This window comes from Drosophila suzukii, chromosome X, assembly GCF_043229965.1.
Source record: "Drosophila suzukii chromosome X, CBGP_Dsuzu_IsoJpt1.0, whole genome shotgun sequence".
Taxonomy (NCBI): domain Eukaryota; kingdom Metazoa; phylum Arthropoda; class Insecta; order Diptera; family Drosophilidae; genus Drosophila; species Drosophila suzukii.
This window is the reverse complement of record NC_092084.1, coordinates 30,482,818-30,503,736: the sequence shown is the minus strand read 5'-3', so window position 1 is coordinate 30,503,736 and position 20,919 is coordinate 30,482,818. Positions and strand designations below refer to the sequence as shown.

Here is a 20,919-nt window from a genome sequence, read left to right as displayed (position 1 = left end):
GATTGTAGTTTCTAATTTTCTTTTGTTAATTGAAGTTGATAGTTTAACAATGGTTGAATAAATTTGTAACACGGAATCGTGATTGATCTTGCTATGCCGCCGCTATATGAAGTAAAAATGTGAATAATGAATAAACATCGAATAAGGGATAACCGCAAACAATTTCACACAAGTTATCATTGTAGGGGGGGTACAGAAAGGGGCGGCAATATCATCGAGCCACCCTAACTCTTAATGTTTCCTGATTCGCTTGTGCCTTCAACGTCCGTCCGCGTGCCTTGAGTCCGTTTACACCCATTATTTTGTTGTTCGATCCTTTTAGATTACCGCTTAGTGAACTTAAAACTTTTTTCGCGTAGTACGGTGCGTGTTATAGAGAAGACTAGGAAGATCCCACGACAATCCGACGAGCTTAGCACCGAGCAATGCTAGAAGTGCACGAACCCGAATCTTCCTATACACTAGGTACACATAGCCTAGTGAACGCAGGCCTAAAAACCCTAGCTGTCTACTACAAAACTTTACATGGCCGTTCATTATCGCTGACGTGCACACAGCTATTATTGGAGCTGACTTTTTAAGCAAATTCCAATTGCTCATTGATCTTAAAAACCAACGCTTGATCGACTCAGTTACTGGACTATCGATACCAGCATGTCTTGCACAAGCGAAACACATATCAGTTTCCACAGTGCAGTGTATGTCCAAATTTCAAAAACTCCTAAGTGAATTTGTCGACGTGACAAAGCCATCGATAAAAGCAGCTTCGCAACACGACGTGCGTCACTACATTGAAACAAATGGAATACCTGTTGCTGATAGACCACGACGCCTCTCCGGTGAAAAACTTGTCACTGCCAAGAGAGAAATAAACTTCTTGATGGATCAAGGCATATGTCGCCCGTCAAAAAGTCCTTGGTCCAGCCCGTTACATATGGTTACCAAAAAGACGGTGGCTGGCGGGCATGTGGAGATTATCGAAAACTAAATTCAATTACCATACCAGATCGCTACCCAATCGCCCATATACACGACTTCACGGAGCAACTGCAAGGAAAGAAGATTTTTTCAACCCTCGATTTGGTTAAAGCATACTACCAAATTCCCATGGCAGAAAACGATATCCAAAAAACAGCGGTGGCACTCCTTTTGGACTCATTGAGTTTCAATACATGCCATTTGGGTTAAAAAACGCGACTCAAACATTTCAACGCTTTATGGACAACATCTTTCGCGGCATGGACTTCGTTTATTGCTACATTGACGACATACTTATAACGTCGCATTCCATCGCTGAACACGAAGAACATTCCGGGCTGTCTTGCAAGTACTTCAGAAACATGGCCTAAGCATCAATCTGACCAAATGCCAGTTTGCGCAATCTCAAGTAAACTTTCTCAGCTATACGATCAATGAATTTGGAATTAAGCCACCCACCGAACGCATAGATGCCATTCTTAATTATGCACGTCCTGAAACCATAAGCCAACTTGGTCGTTTCTTGGGCGTTATAAATTACTATCGCAGATGTTTGGCTCGATCATCACACATACAAGCACCGCTCACTGAGTTGCTAAAGGATGTTAAAAAAAATGATCAACGTAAAATTGAATGGACATCAGAGCTCCATGCAGCTTTTGAAGCTTGCAAACAAAGCATAGCAGACGCAGCCCTCTTGTCTTTTCCCGCACCAAAATCTGAACTTCAGCTGGTTTGCGATGCTTCCGATTTCGCAATTGGAGCAGTTTTGGAGCAGCGTACACACGGAAATTGGCAACCTCTAGGATTTTTCTCAAAGAAGCTGAGCAACACGGAGAAAAATTACTCAACCTACGACCGAGAGCTGCTCGCTATCTTCGAATCCATTAAATATTTCAAACATCTTGTTGACGGGCGCATTTTTGTCATCAGAACGGATCACAAGCCGCTCGTGTACGCATTTCAGCAGCGACCAGAGAAAGCATCACCGAGACAGCTACGACATTTGGCTTACATCTCTCAATTCTGCACGACTATTATGCATGTGAAAGGATCCGAGAATGCAGTCGCAGACGCTTTTTCAAGATTATGCTCTATAACAATGCCGACTGGCATAAAATTATCGCAAATTGAAGAGGAGCAAGCGTCAGATCCTGAACTGGTACACCTTTTAAAAGGAACCACATCTTTAAAACTTCAAAGGGTTCGATTTGATGACAACATCTCACTCTACTGCGATGTTTCTACAGGAAGCGTTCGTCCTTATGTACCCAAATCTTTGCGCAATGCTGAGTTTTCGTTCGTTCACGGTTTGTCTCATCCCAGTGGTCGGTCAACAGTTCGTCAAGTGCGCCAAAAGTTTGTATGGCCCTCGATGAATAAAAATGTCCTCGAATGGTGCAGAGTTTGTCTACCTTGTCAGCGCTCTAAGATCCACAAACACAACCACCTCTTACCAGAAAAGATCGAAGTGCCAAATGGTAGATTTGACCACGTTCACCTTGACATTGTAGTTATGCCATTACAACAAAACTATCGGTACTGTCTGACGATGATTGATAGATTTACGCGATGGCCAGAAGCTGTACCTCTCTCAAATATTACTGCTGAGACAATAGCTACGGCGTTCTGGACTCACTGGATATCTCGATTTGGTTCTCCAAAAACGATAACTACGGACCAAGGAACACAATTTGAGTCAGCAGTTTTCAAACATCTTGCTAATCTGGTTGGAAGTAAACACATACACACGACGGCCTACCATCCTCAGTCAAACGGACTCATAGAGAGGTGGCACAGATCCTTTAAGTCATCTTTGATGTGCAACAGAGGTACTCCGTGGCCGGAGTTACTGCCAACAGTTTTGCTTGGACTTCGTACCTGTTTCAAGGAGGACATCAAATCTTCAGCCTCAGAAATGGTATACGGAACACCTATTCGACTGCCAAATTAGTTTTTTACCGACTTGGACGACACGGTTGACCCCACCTTTTTTTTGAGTATCTTTCGAGAGCACATGCAAAAAGTGCGACCGACATCAACAGCACATCATATCAAGCAGAAGATGTTCGTATTGAAAGGGATCGATAAATGTACGCATGTATTTATCCGCACTGACGCCGTAAAACAGCCTCTGGAAGCCCCTTACACTGGTCCTCATGAGATTGTCAGACGCGAAAACGATCGTGTTTTCACTATCAGACTCAATGGCCATGAGACTGCAGTATCAGTTGATCGCCTCAAACCAGCATTTTTAGTAAAGGACGACTGCCAGTTGGATTCAGAAGAAGTTACCCCTAGACTGACCAGGACTTATGAGAGAAAACATGGAGTTAAATTTTCAAACCAGGACTCGTGACGCGTTCACTGGAGGGGGAGTACTGTGGCAACCTAATATGGCAGCAGCGCCAACAGAAGCTTGCCAGATGACTAGAAAGAATGGTGTGGCAACACTCGGAGATTTATCGGCAAGATTCAGCGAGCGACACACGTGTCTTGATAATATTAATAAACTTTTTAGTTCTTAATCTGAATAAAACTTTAATGGCAAACATACTTCGCCATAACACCTACCCTATAGCGCCACCTATCTTCTTCTTCTTTAGCGCCACAGGCGGCTGAACTTAAAATAATTAACGAAGCAACATAACATTATTATACCCGTCAATCGTAGAGTAAAAGGGTATACTAGATTCGTCGGAAAGTATGTAACAGGCAGAAGGAAGCGTTTCCGACCACATAAAGTATATATATTCTTGATCAGGACACTAGCCGAGTCTGGCGCGGCATCCCACCAACCGCATGCCACGTGCGGCCTTGTAAGAACCGCCCTAATCGAAGGAAGTCTACCTGAGTGACCACTGTGGCTAGTGCATAACCTCACCCACACGCGCCACGCGGGGCATCCACCGCCCCAGCTCTGGCTAAGCCATAGAGCGACATTTTGGAGGGTTATGGTACCAGTACATCAGTCATTTTTGGACCACTGATCGGAGCCGTGGTCATACTTGGATAAGGAAGTGAACGTATACCGGATGTAACTTTTGCTACTACACCCACATCGCCTCACCCACACGCGCCACGCGCGGCAAAGGAAGTCTCAGCTCTGGCTAGTCCAGTGAGCAGTATCTCGGAAGGCGTTTTGTAAGCGCAGCAGACCCGGCACTTCACCCGTATTCGCCACGTGCGGCTTGCCGATGGGAAGAGTCTCGCCATAGGCGAATGTATTCGAAGGAGAGCAACAGACCCGGCACTTCGCCCGTATTCGCCACGTGCGGCTTGCCGATGGGAGAAGCCTCACCATAGGCGAATGTATTTGGAGGAAAGCATCGATTGATCAGACCCGCTGTCTGGCGTGCGAAGACGCAGATCCCTTCGTATGTAGTGAGCTGTCGGAGGCGCCAACTTTTGTATAGTTTAACTTTCGATCTATGTAGAGTAATTTCTCGGTACTAGCTCATGTAGCGTACCTTTGTATTGACTTAGTAGTAATTTTTTTCTTTAAGTTCTGACAATGACCATCCGTACATTCCACATAACTTAACTTGTCAGAAATTAATATGATAACTTGTGTTGATGAACGCATTGCAGCCGTTATTTAATTTTGAATCTTATTCTCTTTGGTATATGAAATACTAACTTTTGCCCTTTTTATGTATTTTGGTGCTGCGTCACACTTTAGAGATTTTTTAGGACTTAGTGTTAAGACTACAACGGAAAGCATCGGACACACAAGAAAATGTGACAAAAATTTAATCATTGAAATACAGTCCACTCAAATTGGGAAATAAAACGTTTTTATTCTACACCATATCTTTGGTCCTTCTAGCCAAATTTAGTTACTGATTAACATGGATCAGTTTAAACTTTTGAAGGCAGCTAGAAGCCGTGCGAAGGCAAGCATTACGCGTTTGCTAACGACGTCTCAAGATCCACGTGCGGGATCAAAATGGGAGCTTGATGAAATACAAGTTTCATTGGAAAGGCTCAACATCGTCTGGAAAGAATTCGAGTCCATCAGCGACCAAATGGTCCTTTTTGACGAAGAGGAAGGGTACGTCGATCCAGCCATCGACAACGAAAGGTACGAGGACAAGTACTTACAAGCAAGCACATTATTTCGCAACCTCATACGCACCTGTGAAGAATCTCAGGAGAATGAAAGAGAAGGCAATAACTTCAGACAATCTGGCAACCCTGACGAGGCCGCATCAATGGCATCAGGAGTGGGAATCGAAAACCTAGTTCGTTTTCTGGAACAACAACAACAGCTCAACGAGCAACAAGCAACGCTTTTAAGGGCAAACTCGGCAGCAAATGTAATGCATAATGAACTGCCAAAAATCCACATCAAGCTGTTCACTGGCGACTACAAGGAGTGGCCAGCCTTTAAAAACATCTTCGAGAGTACGATCCATAGCAAGCAGCATTTGACAGCAATACAAAAGTTGCACTACTTGAAAACGTACATCACTGGCGAAGCAGCTGACTTGATTCGACATATGCCAATAACGGATACAGCTTACGAGGCTGCTTGGACTTGCCTAATTGATCGGTACAATAGACCACGTCACATTGTTAACACTCTGCTGGAGACATTTGTTAACTTACCTTCGACCGCCAGAGCAGATGTAACGGTTCTGCGAAAGGTGACGGACGGAGCCACCGAAATTGTACGCGGCCTGGATGCAGCAGGGCAAACTAATAGGGACTGCTGGATTATACACTTCATCCTAGCCAAGATCGACGCGGAAACCCGTCGCAAATGGATCGAAGGAAGCCGGGAACTGGAATCTCCGTCTGTGGATGATCTACTCAAGTTTTTAGACCGACGTTGCGAGGAATTTGAGCTCAGCAAAAGTGAGTCAGACATTGACTCCAAGGTTGGCCAACAACATGGCAAGGCAAAGCGATCGTCACACGCTTTAGTATCGATGGAAGCAAACACTTGTGTGAAGTGTAACTCGAAGGAGCACAAGATCTACGCCTGCTCAAAGTTTGGTGAATTGTCAATCGAGCAGAGACGCACATTTGTTAAGGCAAAATCACTGTGTTTTAACTGCCTTAAGCCTGGGCATGTGTCGCGAAAGTGTGAATCCAAATTCACATGCAAGTTTTGCCACAATCGTCACCACTCTCTGCTACATGCAGATATTCTTGGTTCGCAAGCCGCTGTCGCTGCGACACACTCACGAGATGATGAAAGACACATCCCAAGCGCTCCCGAAGATGCTACCGTCACCATCAGTCATATCGCACGGGCACAAGTGGCTCCCACAGCTGAATCCTTCTGCAACGAATCAACAACCGCAACACAGCCACAAGGGATACGAAAAAGTGCATTGCCAACAGCTCTAGTGTTTGTTAGAAACGCAACAGGATCGCACACTACCTGCCGGGTGCTTTTGGACAGTGGTTCGGAACTGTCGTACATCTCCGAGCGGTGCGTAAAGGCACTCGGACTGGCACGCTCACCGTCACGAATCTTGGTGACCGGTATTTTGTCAATCAAGGCTGAGACAACTAGAGGCTGCAGCACACTGGACTTGCAGTCAAGGATCTCAGATCACACAATGAAGGTACGTGCTCACGTACTCAGCAAAATTACCTCCACGTTGGCAAGACACGATATCGCCGCCTCAGCACTCAAGGCATTTGCTGGCTTTGAGCTTGCGGATTTTGACTATCAGTCGTTGGCGCCAGTTGATATACTCCTGGGCAGCGACTACGTTTGGACCGTGTTCACCGGTCAAAAGATGTTCGACAACCAGGGCAACATCATCGCCATTTCGACCATATTTGGATGGGTCATAACATCTATCGTTACTACCGGATGTTCATCTACAACAACAATGCATACGGCTGTTGACATTGACGAATCGCTACGGCGCTTTTGGGAGCTGGAAGATGTCAACCAGGACTTCCATGGGAAACCAGAGGACGATGAAGTTGAACAGCACTTTGTGAAGACGCACACTCGGGACTCTAAGGGGCGATACATCGTCGAACTTCCGTTCAAAAACTCCAAGGAACAGTTTTCGGATACTTTACAGGGAGCGCTAACAAGATTCAGGGGTGTAGAGCGCCGCCTAAAGAAAGACCCCAATCTGCATTCACAGTACGTGCAATTTATGCGTGAGTATCTTCAGTTGGGCCACATGCGAGAACTACCGCCAGAAGACATTGACAAAAAGCCGAGCTTCTACTTGCCACATCATCCTGTAATTACCCAAAAACTACGGGTCGTATTTGACGGTTCATTCAAGGACACAAATGGACGGTCCTTAAACGAAGCTCTGCACATTGGACCCAGCATTCTACGAAACCTTTTCTCGATTTGCATGCGTTTCAGAATGTTCAAGTTTGTCTTCTCAGCAGACATCGTCAAAATGTATAGACAAATCTGGGTGGCTGCGAACCATTGTGGCTTTCAGCGAATTGTTTGGAGAGAAGATGAAACGACTCCTATTAAACACTACGAACTGTCCACGGTATCATACGGCACATCCTGCGCACCATTTTTGGCAGTGAGGGTCCTGGATCAGTTAGCTCACGACCATCAACACGACTTTCCTACCGCTGCAAAGATCTTGAAGGAGCAGTTTTATGTGGACGACGTACTGACCGGAGCACATACCGAGGAGGAGCTCATTCGCAATCAAAATGAGTTGATCCAGTTGATGAAATGTGCAGGCATGGAACTTGGTAAATGGGTTTCCAATTCATCACGTGTAGCTAACAGATCTCTCGCTACAACCGAAGTACAGGGCAAAGGATCCAATTCTACAGCAAAAGTTCTTGGCATTCATTGGGATCCAGAAGAGGATATGTTATCCTACAAAGTTTGCCTTACAACAAATCCGCACAACACCAAACGCCAAGTGCTGTCAGATGTGGCACGCATCTTTGACCCGCTGGGTATTCTGTCGCCAGTGGTAGTGCAGTTCAAAATTCTGTTCCAAGAATTGTGGCTACTCGATCTCGGCTGGGACACGGAGCTTCCTCCAAAAATTGCGGACTGGTGGAATAAATGCCGTAACGACCTACACATCCTTCGCGATCTACGCTTGCCACGGTTTGTCCAAAACAATGAAGATCACATCGAACTGCATGGATTTTCAGATGCATCCATCAAGGCATATTCCGCAGTCATCTATAGCAGAGTAGTGCGAGCAGATGGCACCGTATCAGTTTCACTCATTGCAGGAAAAACCAGAGTTGCTCCGCTGAAGCAGCAGTCTCTACCGCGTCTTGAACTGTGTGGCGCTTTGCTACTGAGCCGACTGTTCTTATCAGTCAAGGCTGCACTACAACACAAGGACATTGAAGTACATGCGTGGTGTGACTCAACCATAGTCTTGGCCTGGCTTTCACATCCACCATCTAAGCTTAAAACATTTGTAGCCAACAGAACCTCAGAAATACTCGAAGCCTTACCGCGCAACGCATGGCATCATGTAAACACAAAGGAGAATCCGGCGGACTGCGCCACACGAGGAATGCTTGCTTCGGACCTCATCCATTTCGACCTATGGTGGATGGGACCTTCATGGCTGCAAGATCCAGAAATGCTTGCGGTAAAGTTGACCTCTAAAAATTTCTGTTCTTCCCTTTTAGAAAACCATGGAAAAGAGGAAGTGAAGACCACCGCATTAACCGCACAGGAAACCTGCTCATTGTCACCAATCGAAGCTTTGACTCAACGCGTCTCGTCCTGGACAAAGCTGGTACGCGTTGTAGCTTACGCCTTGCGCTTCATCCAAAAGACCAAAAGACCAACGCTGGCAAATGGAAAGATGCTCACCTTTGAGGAGATTCAGGCTGCTCGCATTCTTTGCCTGAAAGAGGCTCAGAAATGTTTCATGGAAGACCGCAAACTACTGACGGAAAACAAGTCACTTCACAGCCGCTCCCAGTTGGTGAAGCTCTCGCCGATTATCTGCAAGGATGGCCTTCTTCGAGTTGGTGGACGACTGGACAACTCACAGTTACCAACTGATGTAAAACACCCTATACTGCTTCCGAAGTCGAACCGCATCACAAGAATGATCTTGGAACACGAGCACACGACAAATCTTCATCCAGGAGTTTCTGCACTTTTTGTAATTGTTCGTCAAAGGATCTTTGGTGCGCGCAACCTGATAAGAAATCTGGTTCACAACTGCATCAAATGTTTTCGCCAACGTAAGCTCACGGAGCACCAATTTATGGCCGATCTACCAGGCATCCGTATAACAGAAGCTTTACCCTTCCAGCACTCAGGCTGTGATTACGCTGGACCATTTATACTTAAGGAAAGGAGAGGGCGCAATCCCCGAAAAACTAAGGGCTACATATGCCTCTTTGTTTGCCTGGTGACATCAGCCATACATTTGGAACTAGCCACCGATCTTAGTACAGACACATTCCTGGCATGTCTTCGGCGATTCATGTCCCTTCGGGGAAAATGCTCACAGATCTTCAGCGACAACGGGACGAATTTTGTTGGTGCCAAACGGGCATTAGATGAGATGCAGCAACTTCTATCTTCGAAGGAGCATCAACGCAATCTAACACAATCGCTGGCCAATGATGGAATCAAATGGAGTTTTATACCTCCCCATTCGCCACATTGGGGAGGAAAGTGGGAGTCATCAGTACGTTCCGTCAAACTACATCTGCGTCGAGTTGTGGGAAAAACTGTTCTAACCTGTGAGCAAATGCAAACTCTTATTGCTCAGATCAGTGCAGTGGTGAACTCGCGACCGCTATGCTACACACCTGACACTGACCTCACCTACTTGTCTCCGGCCCACTTTTTAATTGGGCGCCCATTTACAACTGTTCCAGAGGGAGATCTGACTAATTTGCCGATCACTCGTCTGGACTATTGGCAGCACTTGCAATCGATGTATCAAGGGTTTTGGAAACGCTGGCACCAAGAGTATTTAACATCCCTGCAGCAACGCCAAAAGTGGAACAACAAGGAACGCAACATCGCTGTAGACAATGTAGTCCTCGTCAAGGACTCAAATCTCCCTCCAGCAGCTTGGATACTAGCCCGTGTAGTGGAAGCTCATCCTGGACCAGATGGACTTGTACGCGCTGTAAAACTTAAGACGTCTACTGGAGAGATGACCCGGCCCATCACCAAGTTAGCAGTACTGCCTAATTCTGAAACATTGTTTCAGGGCGGCCCGGGATGTTGATGAACGCATTGCAGCCGTTATTTAATTTTGAATCTTATTCTCTTTGGTATATGAAATACTAACTTTTGCCCTTTTTATGTATTTTGGTGCTGCGTCACACTTTAGAGATTTTTTAGGACTTAGTGTTAAGACTACAACGGAAAGCATCGGACACACAAGAAAATGTGACAAAAGTTTAATAATTGAAATACAGTCCACTCAAATCGGGAAATAAAACGTTTTTATTCTTCATCAACTTGTCTTAAAAGCATCCTTGCACAGCGTCTTCGATGGGCCCACCGAACCTGCGTCGCCGGAGTTTTGCGTAAGTGAAATATTGTTATCACCATATTGATTTTCTGACATTTGACCCATATATATAAATGATATTATGATTATGCGTGCCAAAGCAAACGGACGATTATTCGGTCAGATTGAGTCTTGTTACGTTTTTAGTTAAATTTGATTTTTGAAGATGAAAGAATTTAAGTTGTATTGAAATCATGATTGTAGTTTCTAATTTTCTTTTGTTAATTGAAGTTGATAGTTTAACAATGGTTGAATAAATTTGTAACACGGAATCGTGATTGATCTTGCTATGCCGCCGCTATATGAAGTAAAAATGTGAATAATGAATAAACATCGAATAAGGGATAACCGCAAACAATTTCACACAAGTTATCATTGTAGGGGGGGTACAGAAAGGGGCGGCAATATCATCGAGCCACCCTAACTCTTAATGTTTCCTGATTCGCTTGTGCCTTCAACGTCCGTCCGCGTGCCTTGAGTCCGTTTACACCCATTATTTTGTTGTTCGATCCTTTTAGATTACCGCTTAGTGAACTTAAAACTTTTTTCGCGTAGTACGATGCGTGTTATAGAGAAGACTAGGAAGATCCCACGACAATCCGACGACCTTAGCACCGAGCAATGCTAGAAGTGCACGAACCCGAATCTTCCTATACACTAGGTTATCCATAGCCTAGTGAACGCAGGCCTAAAAACCCTAGCTGTCTACTACAAAACTTTACATGGCCGTTCATTATCGCTGACGTGCACACAGCTATTATTGGAGCTGACTTTTTAAGCAAATTCCAATTGCTCATTGATCTTAAAAACCAACGCTTGATCGACTCAGTTACTGGACTATCGATACCAGCATGTCTTGCACAAGCGAAACACATATCAGTTTCCACAGTGCAGTGTATGTCCAAATTTCAAAAACTCCTAAGTGAATTTGTCGACGTGACAAAGCCATCGATAAAAGCAGCTACGCAACACGACGTGCGTCACTACATTGAAACAAATGGAATACCTGTTGCTGATAGACCACGACGCCTCTCCGGTGAAAAACTTGTCACTGCCAAGAGAGAAATAAACTTCTTGATGGATCAAGGCATATGTCGCCCGTCAAAAAGTCCTTGGTCCAGCCCGTTACATATGGTTACCAAAAAAGACGGTGGCTGGCGGGCATGTGGAGATTATCGAAAACTAAATTCAATTACCATACTAGATCGCTACCCAATCGCCCATATACACGACTTCACGGAGCAACTGCAAGGAAAGAAGATTTTTTCAACCCTCGATTTGGTTAAAGCATACTACCAAATTCCCATGGCAGAAAACGATATCCAAAAAACAGCGGTGGCACTCCTTTTGGACTCATTGAGTTTCAATACATGCCATTTGGGTTAAAAAACGCGACTCAAACATTTCAACGCTTTATGGACAACATCTTTCGCGGCATGGACTTCGTTTATTGCTACATTGACGACATACTTATAACGTCGCATTCCATCGCTGAACACGAAGAACATCTTCGGGCTGTCTTGCAAGTACTTCAGAAACATGGCCTAAGCATCAATCTGACCAAATGCCAGTTTGCGCAATCTCAAGTAAACTTTCTCAGCTATACGATCAATGAACTTGGAATTAAACCACCCACCGAACGCGTAGATGCCATTCTTAATTATGCACGTCCTGAAACCATAAGCCAACTTGGTCGTTTGTTGGGCGTTATAAATTACTATCGCAGATGTTTGGCTCGATCATCACACATACAAGCACCGCTCACTGAGTTGCTAAAGGATGTTAAAAAAAATGATCAACGTAAAATTGAATGGACATCAGAGCTCCATGCAGCTTTTGAAGCTTGCAAACAAAGCATAGCAGACGCAGCCCTCTTGTCTTTTCCCGCACCAAAATCTGAACTTCAGCTGGTTTGCGATGCTTCGCAATTGGAGCAGTTTTGGAGCAGCGTACACACGGAAATTGGCAACCTCTAGGATTTTTCTCAAAGAAGCTGAGCAACACGGAGAAAAATTACTCAACCTACGACCGAGAGCTGCTCGCTATCTTCGAATCCATTAAATATTTCAAACATCTTGTTGACGGGCGCATTTTTGTCATCAGAACGGATCACAAGCCGCTCGTGTACGCATTTCAGCAGCGACCAGAGAAAGCATCACCGAGACAGCTACGACATTTGGCTTACATCTCTCAATTCTGCACGACTATTATGCATGTGAAAGGATCCGAGAATGCAGTCGCAGACGCTTTTTCAAGATTATGCTCTATAACAATGCCGACTGGCATAAAATTATCGCAAATTGAAGAGGAGCAAGCGTCAGATCCTGAACTGGTACACCTTTTAAAAGGAACCACATCTTTAAAACTTCAAAGGGTTCGATTTGATGACAACATCTCACTCTACTGCGATGTTTCTACAGGAAGCGTTCGTCCTTATGTACCCAAATCTTTGCGCAATGCTGAGTTTTCGTTCGTTCACGGTTTGTCTCATCCCAGTGGTCGGTCAACAGTTCGTCAAGTGCGCCAAAAGTTTGTATGGCCCTCGATGAATAAAAATGTCCTCGAATGGTGCAGAGTTTGTCTACCTTGTCAGCGCTCTAAGATCCACAAACACAACCACCTCTTACCAGAAAAGATCGAAGTGCCAAATGGTAGATTTGACCACGTTCACCTTGACATTGTAGTTATGCCATTACAACAAAACTATCGGTACTGTCTGACGATGATTGATAGATTTACGCGATGGCCAGAAGCTGTACCTCTCTCAAATATTACTGCTGAGACAATAGCTACGGCGTTCTGGACTCACTGGATATCTCGATTTGGTTCTCCAAAAACGATAACTACGGACCAAGGAACACAATTTGAGTCAGCAGTTTTCAAACATCTTGCTAATCTGGTTGGAAGTAAACACATACACACGACGGCCTACCATCCTCAGTCAAACGGACTCATAGAGAGGTGGCACAGATCCTTTAAGTCATCTTTGATGTGCAACAGAGGTACTCCGTGGCCGGAGTTACTGCCAACAGTTTTGCTTGGACTTCGTACCTGTTTCAAAGAGGACATCAAATCTTCAGCCTCAGAAATGGTATACGGAACACCTATTCGACTGCCAAATTAGTTTTTTACCGACTTGGACGACACGGTTGACCCCACCTTTTTTTTGAGTATCTTTCGAGAGCACATGCAAAAAGTGCGACCGACATCAACAGCACATCATATCAAGCAGAAGATGTTCGTATTGAAAGGGATCGATAAATGTACGCATGTATTTATCCGCACTGACGCCGTAAAACAGCCTCTGGAAGCCCCTTACACTGGTCCTCATGAGATTGTCAGACGCGAAAACGATCGTGTTTTCACTTTCAGACTCAATGGCCATGAGACTGCAGTATCAGTTGATCGCCTCAAACCAGCATTTTTAGTAAAGGACGACTGCCAGTTGGATTCAGAAGAAGTTACCCCTAGACTGACCAGGACTTATGAGAGAAAACATGGAGTTAAATTTTCAAACCAGGACTCGTGACGCGTTCACTGGAGGGGGAGTACTGTGGCAACCTAATATGGCAGCAGCGCCAACAGAAGCTTGCCAGATGACTAGAAAGAATGGTGTGGCAACACTCGGAGATTTATCGGCAAGATTCAGCGAGCGACACACGTGTCTTGATAATATTAATAAACTTTTTAGTTCTTAATCTGAATAAAACTTTAATGGCAAACATACTTCGCCATAACACCTACCCTATAGCGCCACCTATCTTCTTCTTCTTTAGCGCCACAGGCGGCTGAACTTAAAATAATTAACGAAGCAACATAACATTATTATACCCGTCAATCGTACAGTAAAAGGGTATACTAGATTCGTCGGAAAGTATGTAACAGGCAGAAGGAAGCGTTTCCGACCACATAAAGTATATATATTCTTGATCAGGACACTAGCCGAGTCGATCTAGCCATGTCCGTCTGTCCGTATGAACGCTGAGATCTCGGAAACTATACAAGCTACAATGTTGGGATTAGGCATGCAGATTCCTAAAATTTCTGCGTAGCGCAAGTTTGTTTCAGCAGGGTGCCACGCCCACTCTAACGCCCACAAACCCCCCGAAACTGTGGCTCCTACTGTTTTGATGCTAGAATAAAATAATAAAATAAAAAAAACCGACTACAAATTAAAAAAAATCGTAATCGTGAACGCGGATATCTCGGAAACTATATGAGCTAGAGAATTGAGATTTAGATTCCGATTTAGATTGCCCCTAAGCCGCCTAAGTCTGTGGCTCCCACAATTTTCATGCTAGATAAAAAATCTTAACTGAAATGTTTTAGCCTCGTCAATACCTATCCATTGACCCAAAAAAAGATTGCCACGCCCACTCTAATGTCCATAGCGCGTAAATCATAACCACATATTGAGATCGCGGGTAGGTGGTGCATTTCAATTTCGCTTTGCTGCTTGCTTATGGTTCCTTAAATTGAGTATTTTCTAATTTCCATCCTAGCACAGCTTTCTCTCTGAAACTGTACAAAAAATTAAAAAGTATTTTTATTTTTTATTCCAACTGCATCTTAAAACATCGTTCACAACCAAATTTCCGACGTTCCAAACAGGGCGCCGACCTCAAGTCTAGTATATATCAAAATGTATAAATAAATTAAAAAGACATTTCAAGGGAACCAAAAAAAGGTCTCTTTACAGAACTGTCATCTCGACAAGCTCACAGTTTTTATTTAGACTTCTTTAAAAAAAAAACCGACCACCAGCTTCCAGCAAGCCACTATCCCCATTCAACACCCTACCATCTGCTTCCTTCAACTTGCCATCAGCTTCCAGCAACGTACCAGCAGCTTCCAGCATTTGGGTTCTTAGCTTCCAGAAGACCTTCACCGTGTGAAAGCGAAATCATAAATTGGCAACTGGAAGCTATTCGTGATCCTTCGACCTAAGTTGCAAAGAACTGGTGTTTTCTGCAGCAAAACAAGGTAAATTTCCCACAGCCGCGCGAAAAATAAAACCTTTTTTTTTATTTATGTGCATGTGCATTTCAACATACGTTCATACATACAGAAAGTAAACAAAGTTTAACCTTGTGCCCCAATAGGGACAGTATACATTGAGTGCACGCACAAAATTGTGAAAGATAATAAGGACTTCTTAGCAGTACGCAGACTTCTGCGACTTACTTTTTTGGGGTTTATTCAATTAAATGGGCATATTAAGAAAAACGCTAAGCCAATATATATCTTAGAAGCCCACAAACGGGTTCGCAACCATTTGAATTATCAGTTATTTGACATTAAAGTCAAAGTCTGAACTTTGCTTGGGCTGCAGGCAGAGATATGGAGTGTATTTGTATCTTAAATTAACAAAAACAAGAAAGGAAGTTAACTGCGGCAAGTCGAAGTTTGTATACCCTTACAGCTATAATTATTAAATTTAAAAATACAAAAATTGATATTTCCAATAGTATAAGACAATATGTCAAAAACGCCAAAGCTATAATTTGTTTCATATAATTTTCCCACCAATTTTCCGATCCTTGCTATGGCGGCTATATGATATAGTCGTCCGATTTTGATAAAATTGAATTCGAAATTTAAAACTAATTTAAAAATGCTATTTCCAAGCATATGAGGTTATATGTTAAAAAACAACAACATATGTTAAGGAGCTCTAAGACATAGTTGTCCGATCCGGCTGGTTCCGACTTATATACTACCTGCAAAAGAAATAAGACTCTTGGGAAAGTTTCAGCCCGATAGCTTAAAAACTAAGAGACTAGTTTGCGTAGAAACGGACGGACAGACGGACATGGCTAGATCGACACGTTTAGTCATGCTGAATATATATACTTTATGGGGTCGGAAACGTATCCTTCACAGCGTTGCAAACTTCTGACTGAAATCAATATACCCTCTGCAAGGGTATAAAGATGTTACATGACATCTACACACTAAACGAAAATCAAGAACGCATTAGTAATTAACTTATTATCTAACGGCCGATTAATTCACGCTTAATATTTAGTACTGGCTCGATTAGTAATCGACTAATGTACACATTTAAAAAAAATACAATATATTGAAGTGTGAAAATGTGATGTGGTTTTTATTTCGATTTGGTTATTTTTTATTATCAATATGTGTTTTTTTGTATTGTATTTTTTTTTACTAGTTAATATTTAAAACGAATACCGCTCCCTTAAGATAACTTCTGCAACATTGATTCTCATTTTCATCCTGAAGAGATTCCGCCTCCTGGCATTCCCAGTCCGCCATTGGGAAGGCTCCTCTGCTCGCTCAGGCGAGTCCTCATCTCTTGGGTTAAAGGAAAATTTGCTGGGGTGGTCATTCTGTTCGTGTACTCTGATATTTTTTGCAACTCCGTTGCCATATTCGTACAAAGAATTCCCTTGACGTTTACATTATATTATATATATGTATTTGCATATTGCAGAATACCATTTGACGTATTGCAAACTCAACTTCTTTGCTGTTTTCTCGTGCACCCAAATAAATCCTTGGCTTACTTTATCCCAGAATAATTCTTGACATCTTGTCATCAAGTCACTGTGCTAGATCTGCTGTAGCAATGCCGACGAAACATCGCATGTTTGAATACGCACTTGCGTTCGTGACCATGCGTATTTCAAACATCACATAGTCAGGTTCAAATCCCAAAGCTTAGTGGTAACCACTTCTTAGCCACTGCCGCTGGTCTTTCAGTCATTTCCCTGAGCATTTGCAGTACGGATCGGACTGCTCCTTCAGCTACATTCACTTGTGGAGCATAGAATCCTGTTTTTTTGTGTCGGATTTTGGCTGAGCAATTTTGCGAACACCTGAGACACGAACTGCTTACAGTTATCAGAGTGTTTAAGCCTTAGCACTCTAAACTGATGAAAAATGTTATTTTCCAGAAAGCTTTTGACTTCTCCCGCGGTGGCCTTCCAGATCGGCTGTACCCATACGAACTTGCTAAAATGGTCGAAGTCTTTTGAAGGATATGCCCTTTCCATTTTGTACTCTCAACAGCGTCATCGAACCAGACCTGGAACTGAACGAGCTCTTCAATTTGGATGACTAAACAATATCGGTACGACTTGAAAGGATCACGCCTTGGAGCCAACCTACTGTTAAACCAGGTGATGACAGACAAGTGTATTTAGGACCTCTGATCAGCGAGGAGGGACTCAGCGTTTTTACCCGATCGGTTTCGGCAGCTATGTCGGCATCCACTGCCGCTGGGGGGTCTAAAGCTTCGCTGCCGGCAGTGCCCATAAGTACTGAAAGCTCTGGAAAAGTCCCTGGTTCTGCTAGTCAGTGTAAGGGGTAAACACTACTTTTTGTGCCTACAGGAGAAGTAAGCTCTATAGTAGTCCCTGGTCCCGATAGTCAGACAAACGATGTTTAGATTGCTCGTGGAGGAAGAAAGAGACTCTCTGTTGTTCCATATAGGAAACTATTATTTGTGTCTTGGTTAACCCGCGAAACCACATCTGCAAATGTTTTGGAATTTATACACCAAAAATTACCATCGCTAAACATTATAGTGGAAGAGTTTAAATATTCTTATGCTAGTAATATAACTTCATTTAAAAGATCTGCTCCTCCAGAAATATTTAATATACTAAATTCTAAAAGTCTTCCCAACTGATTGCCGTTACCTCTAGTCAAACATCGGAGAGAATATACTTTATTAAACCCAACGACATTTAATTGGTTTGTGTTAAATTTTTGTTTGCAATCTTCACTGCAATAAAAAATGTTCTATCTCATCTTTCCGACAAGTACATCTTGATTGTTTTGGGCGATTTAAATCTCCCTGAAATTTTTTGGTCCCCTTCCATTGACTCACTTTGACCATGACTTCCATGACTTTGTTGATGGTCTGTTAGAATTATCAGTAGAGCAAGTAAGCTTAAAACGTAATAAACTAAATAGACAATTAAATCTTGTTATACCCGTTACTCGTAGAGTAAAAGGGTATACTAGATTCGTCGGAAAGTATGTAACAGGCAGAAGGAAGCGTTTGCGACCCCATAAAGTATAGATATTCTTGATCAAGATCACTAGCCGAGTCGATCTAGTCATGTCCGTCTGTTCGTTTGTCTCTCCGTCCGGATGAACGCTGAGATCTCGGAAACTATAAGAGCTAGGCTATTGAGATTTGGCATGCAGATTCCTGAGCTTCTTACGCAGCGCAACGCTTCTTTCAGCAGCGTGCCACGCCCACAAACCGCCCAAAACTGTGGCTCATACAGTTTTGGCGCTACAATAAAAATTTTAACTCAAATGTATTGTTCTCACCAATACCTATCGATTGACCCAAAAAGTTTGCCACGCCCACTCTAACGCCCATAACGCTTAAGTCTGTCTACCGCCCACATAACCATATATTGAGATCAGGGGTAGGTGGCGCATTTCAGTATCGCTTTGCTGCTTGCATATCCCCATTTCTCTTTTGTCCCTTTAGCAGAGTAACGGGTATCTGATAGTCGAGGTACTCGACTATAGTGTTCTTCCTTGTTTAAATTTTAATACGTTATTAACTATATATAACGATGTATAATATACAACTTTTCCTCTTTATGTACTTTCCTAGGATGAATCAGGATGGCCTTTCTCCGCCCATCGACCACGATGGGGGTACATTGAGCAACAGCAGTGACAGCATGCATAACTCCGACGTGTCGTCGGTTCTGGACATTACCACGTCACCGCGATACAGCCCCACGGGGTGTGGCATAGCATTGCGTAGGAATGAAGACGAGGAACCCAGAGGAAGAATCTCGACAGCGAGCAACGAGCCCACAAGTCCCGATAGCCCGGGGATGAGTTCCCGAAATTACGATTCGGATTCAACCCAACCTTTCGTGCACCCGGGCCAGATGTCACCGATAGGAGACCACAGCGGGGAAGTGTACAACGAGGAAACCGCACTGAACTTAGGGCGACTGCCAAGGCTGAGGGTCGAAGACGACATCGCACCTCTAACCGACTCGGCTCACTGGTGGGTAACCTCCTGGCTGCGCACCCAAAACCACCACTCCTTCGCACCAGGACTCTTGGAGAGTTGCGTTGAGGAGTTTCAAAGCACCGAATGGACCGACTCGACATCGTCTGACGATTCCTCGGTTGGGGGCGATGGTCGCTTTGGCATGGGAGGATATCGACCACCCCTAGCCGACGCTGTCAGGGCAGCGAACGCTGCTTGGGACATCTACGAGAGCAGCGGCGATAGAAACGCTCCCAACGATGCCATTCCCGACCGGAGCGACGAAACGCTCTCCTCGATTGGTGACACGGATCATTACGACCCGGTTCGCAGTCCAACTCCGCGAACACCCTGGTCACCAGGACACTTGGATTGGTCTGTTGAGATGGATCAAGATACCGGAAGGGCCGACTCGGCCGACGATTCCTCGTTAGAAGGCGATGGTCTCAGGGTAACGACCGCGGTTTGGGAAAACTACCTGGATACTTTATTCTTGTTACGCTCCCCGTCCGAGAGGTCTCCCTACGATGCCGAAAACGACCTGGTCCTAGCGTCACCTGATTCCCCACCTCTCCGAATGGAAGATGAGATACACAACACGGTGTGCAGTCCTCTTCCGCAAACACCGCCAACAGTGACACTGGCAATAACCCCAGGTAGACGGATCTCAATGGAGTAAACATTAAACTAAACCCCACATTTATCTATCACATCGGCCACGGAGACCCTCCCAAATATTAAATGTATTCTTTGGTCCAGGAGGCCACTTCACGTTTCTGACTATGATTTAGTTTAAATATATGATTTGAATAAATTTTAAACTCAGGGTTTAAAGGAAATGTTTCATATTATTTTCCCACCAATTTTCCGATCGTTTCTATGGCAGCTATATGATATAGTCGTCCGATTTTGATAAAATTAAATTCGAAATTCAGAACTCATTAAGAAATGTTATTTCCAAGCGTAGGAGGTTATACTTTAAAAAACACCAAAGAAATATCTTAAAAACTTTTTTTTCCCGATTTCTGTTTCTGTTTTAGCCCGATAGCTTAAAAACTGAGAGACTAGTTTGCTAAGAAACCGACGGACAGACGGGCATGGCTAGATCGTCTCGTCTAGTGATGCTGATCAAGAATATATATACTTTATGGGGTCGGAAACGTCTCCTTCACTGCGTTGCAAACTTCTGACTGAAATCATAGTACCCTCAGCAAGGGTATAACAAGAAAGGAAGTTTACTTCGGCAAGCCGAAGTGCGTATACCCTTGCAGGTCTAATTATTAAGTCCAGTTCGAAGTTCTTAAAAATAGAAAAAATTATATTCCCATTAGTATAAGATAAATATGTCAAAAAACACCGAAGCTATAATTTGATTCATATTATTTTCCCACCAATTTTCTGATTCTTCCTATGGCAGCTGTATGCAATAGTCGTCCGATTTTGACAAATTTAAATACGAAATTCAGA

At 43.8% G+C, this 20,919-nt stretch overlaps 2 protein-coding genes across 2 annotated transcripts; both read left to right on the top strand.

Annotated features, from left to right (window-relative positions):
- Nucleotides 1-4,829: 4,829 nt before the first annotated feature.
- Nucleotides 4,830-10,166, top strand: LOC139353423 (uncharacterized). The gene has a single exon (XM_070997605.1). It carries the CDS (start codon nucleotides 4,830-4,832, stop codon nucleotides 10,164-10,166), a length of 5,337 nt encoding a protein of 1,778 aa, XP_070853706.1.
- A 4,986-nt stretch (nucleotides 10,167-15,152) lies between these two features.
- On the top strand, nucleotides 15,153-20,250 carry LOC136117773 (uncharacterized). Its single transcript, XM_065868741.2, has 2 exons — nucleotides 15,153-15,437; nucleotides 19,060-20,250. The coding sequence occupies exon 2, from the start codon at nucleotides 19,061-19,063 to the stop codon at nucleotides 20,129-20,131; it is 1,071 nt and encodes a 356-aa protein (XP_065724813.2). The 5' UTR covers nucleotides 15,153-15,437; nucleotide 19,060; the 3' UTR covers nucleotides 20,132-20,250.
- Nucleotides 20,251-20,919: the final 669 nt, after the last annotated feature.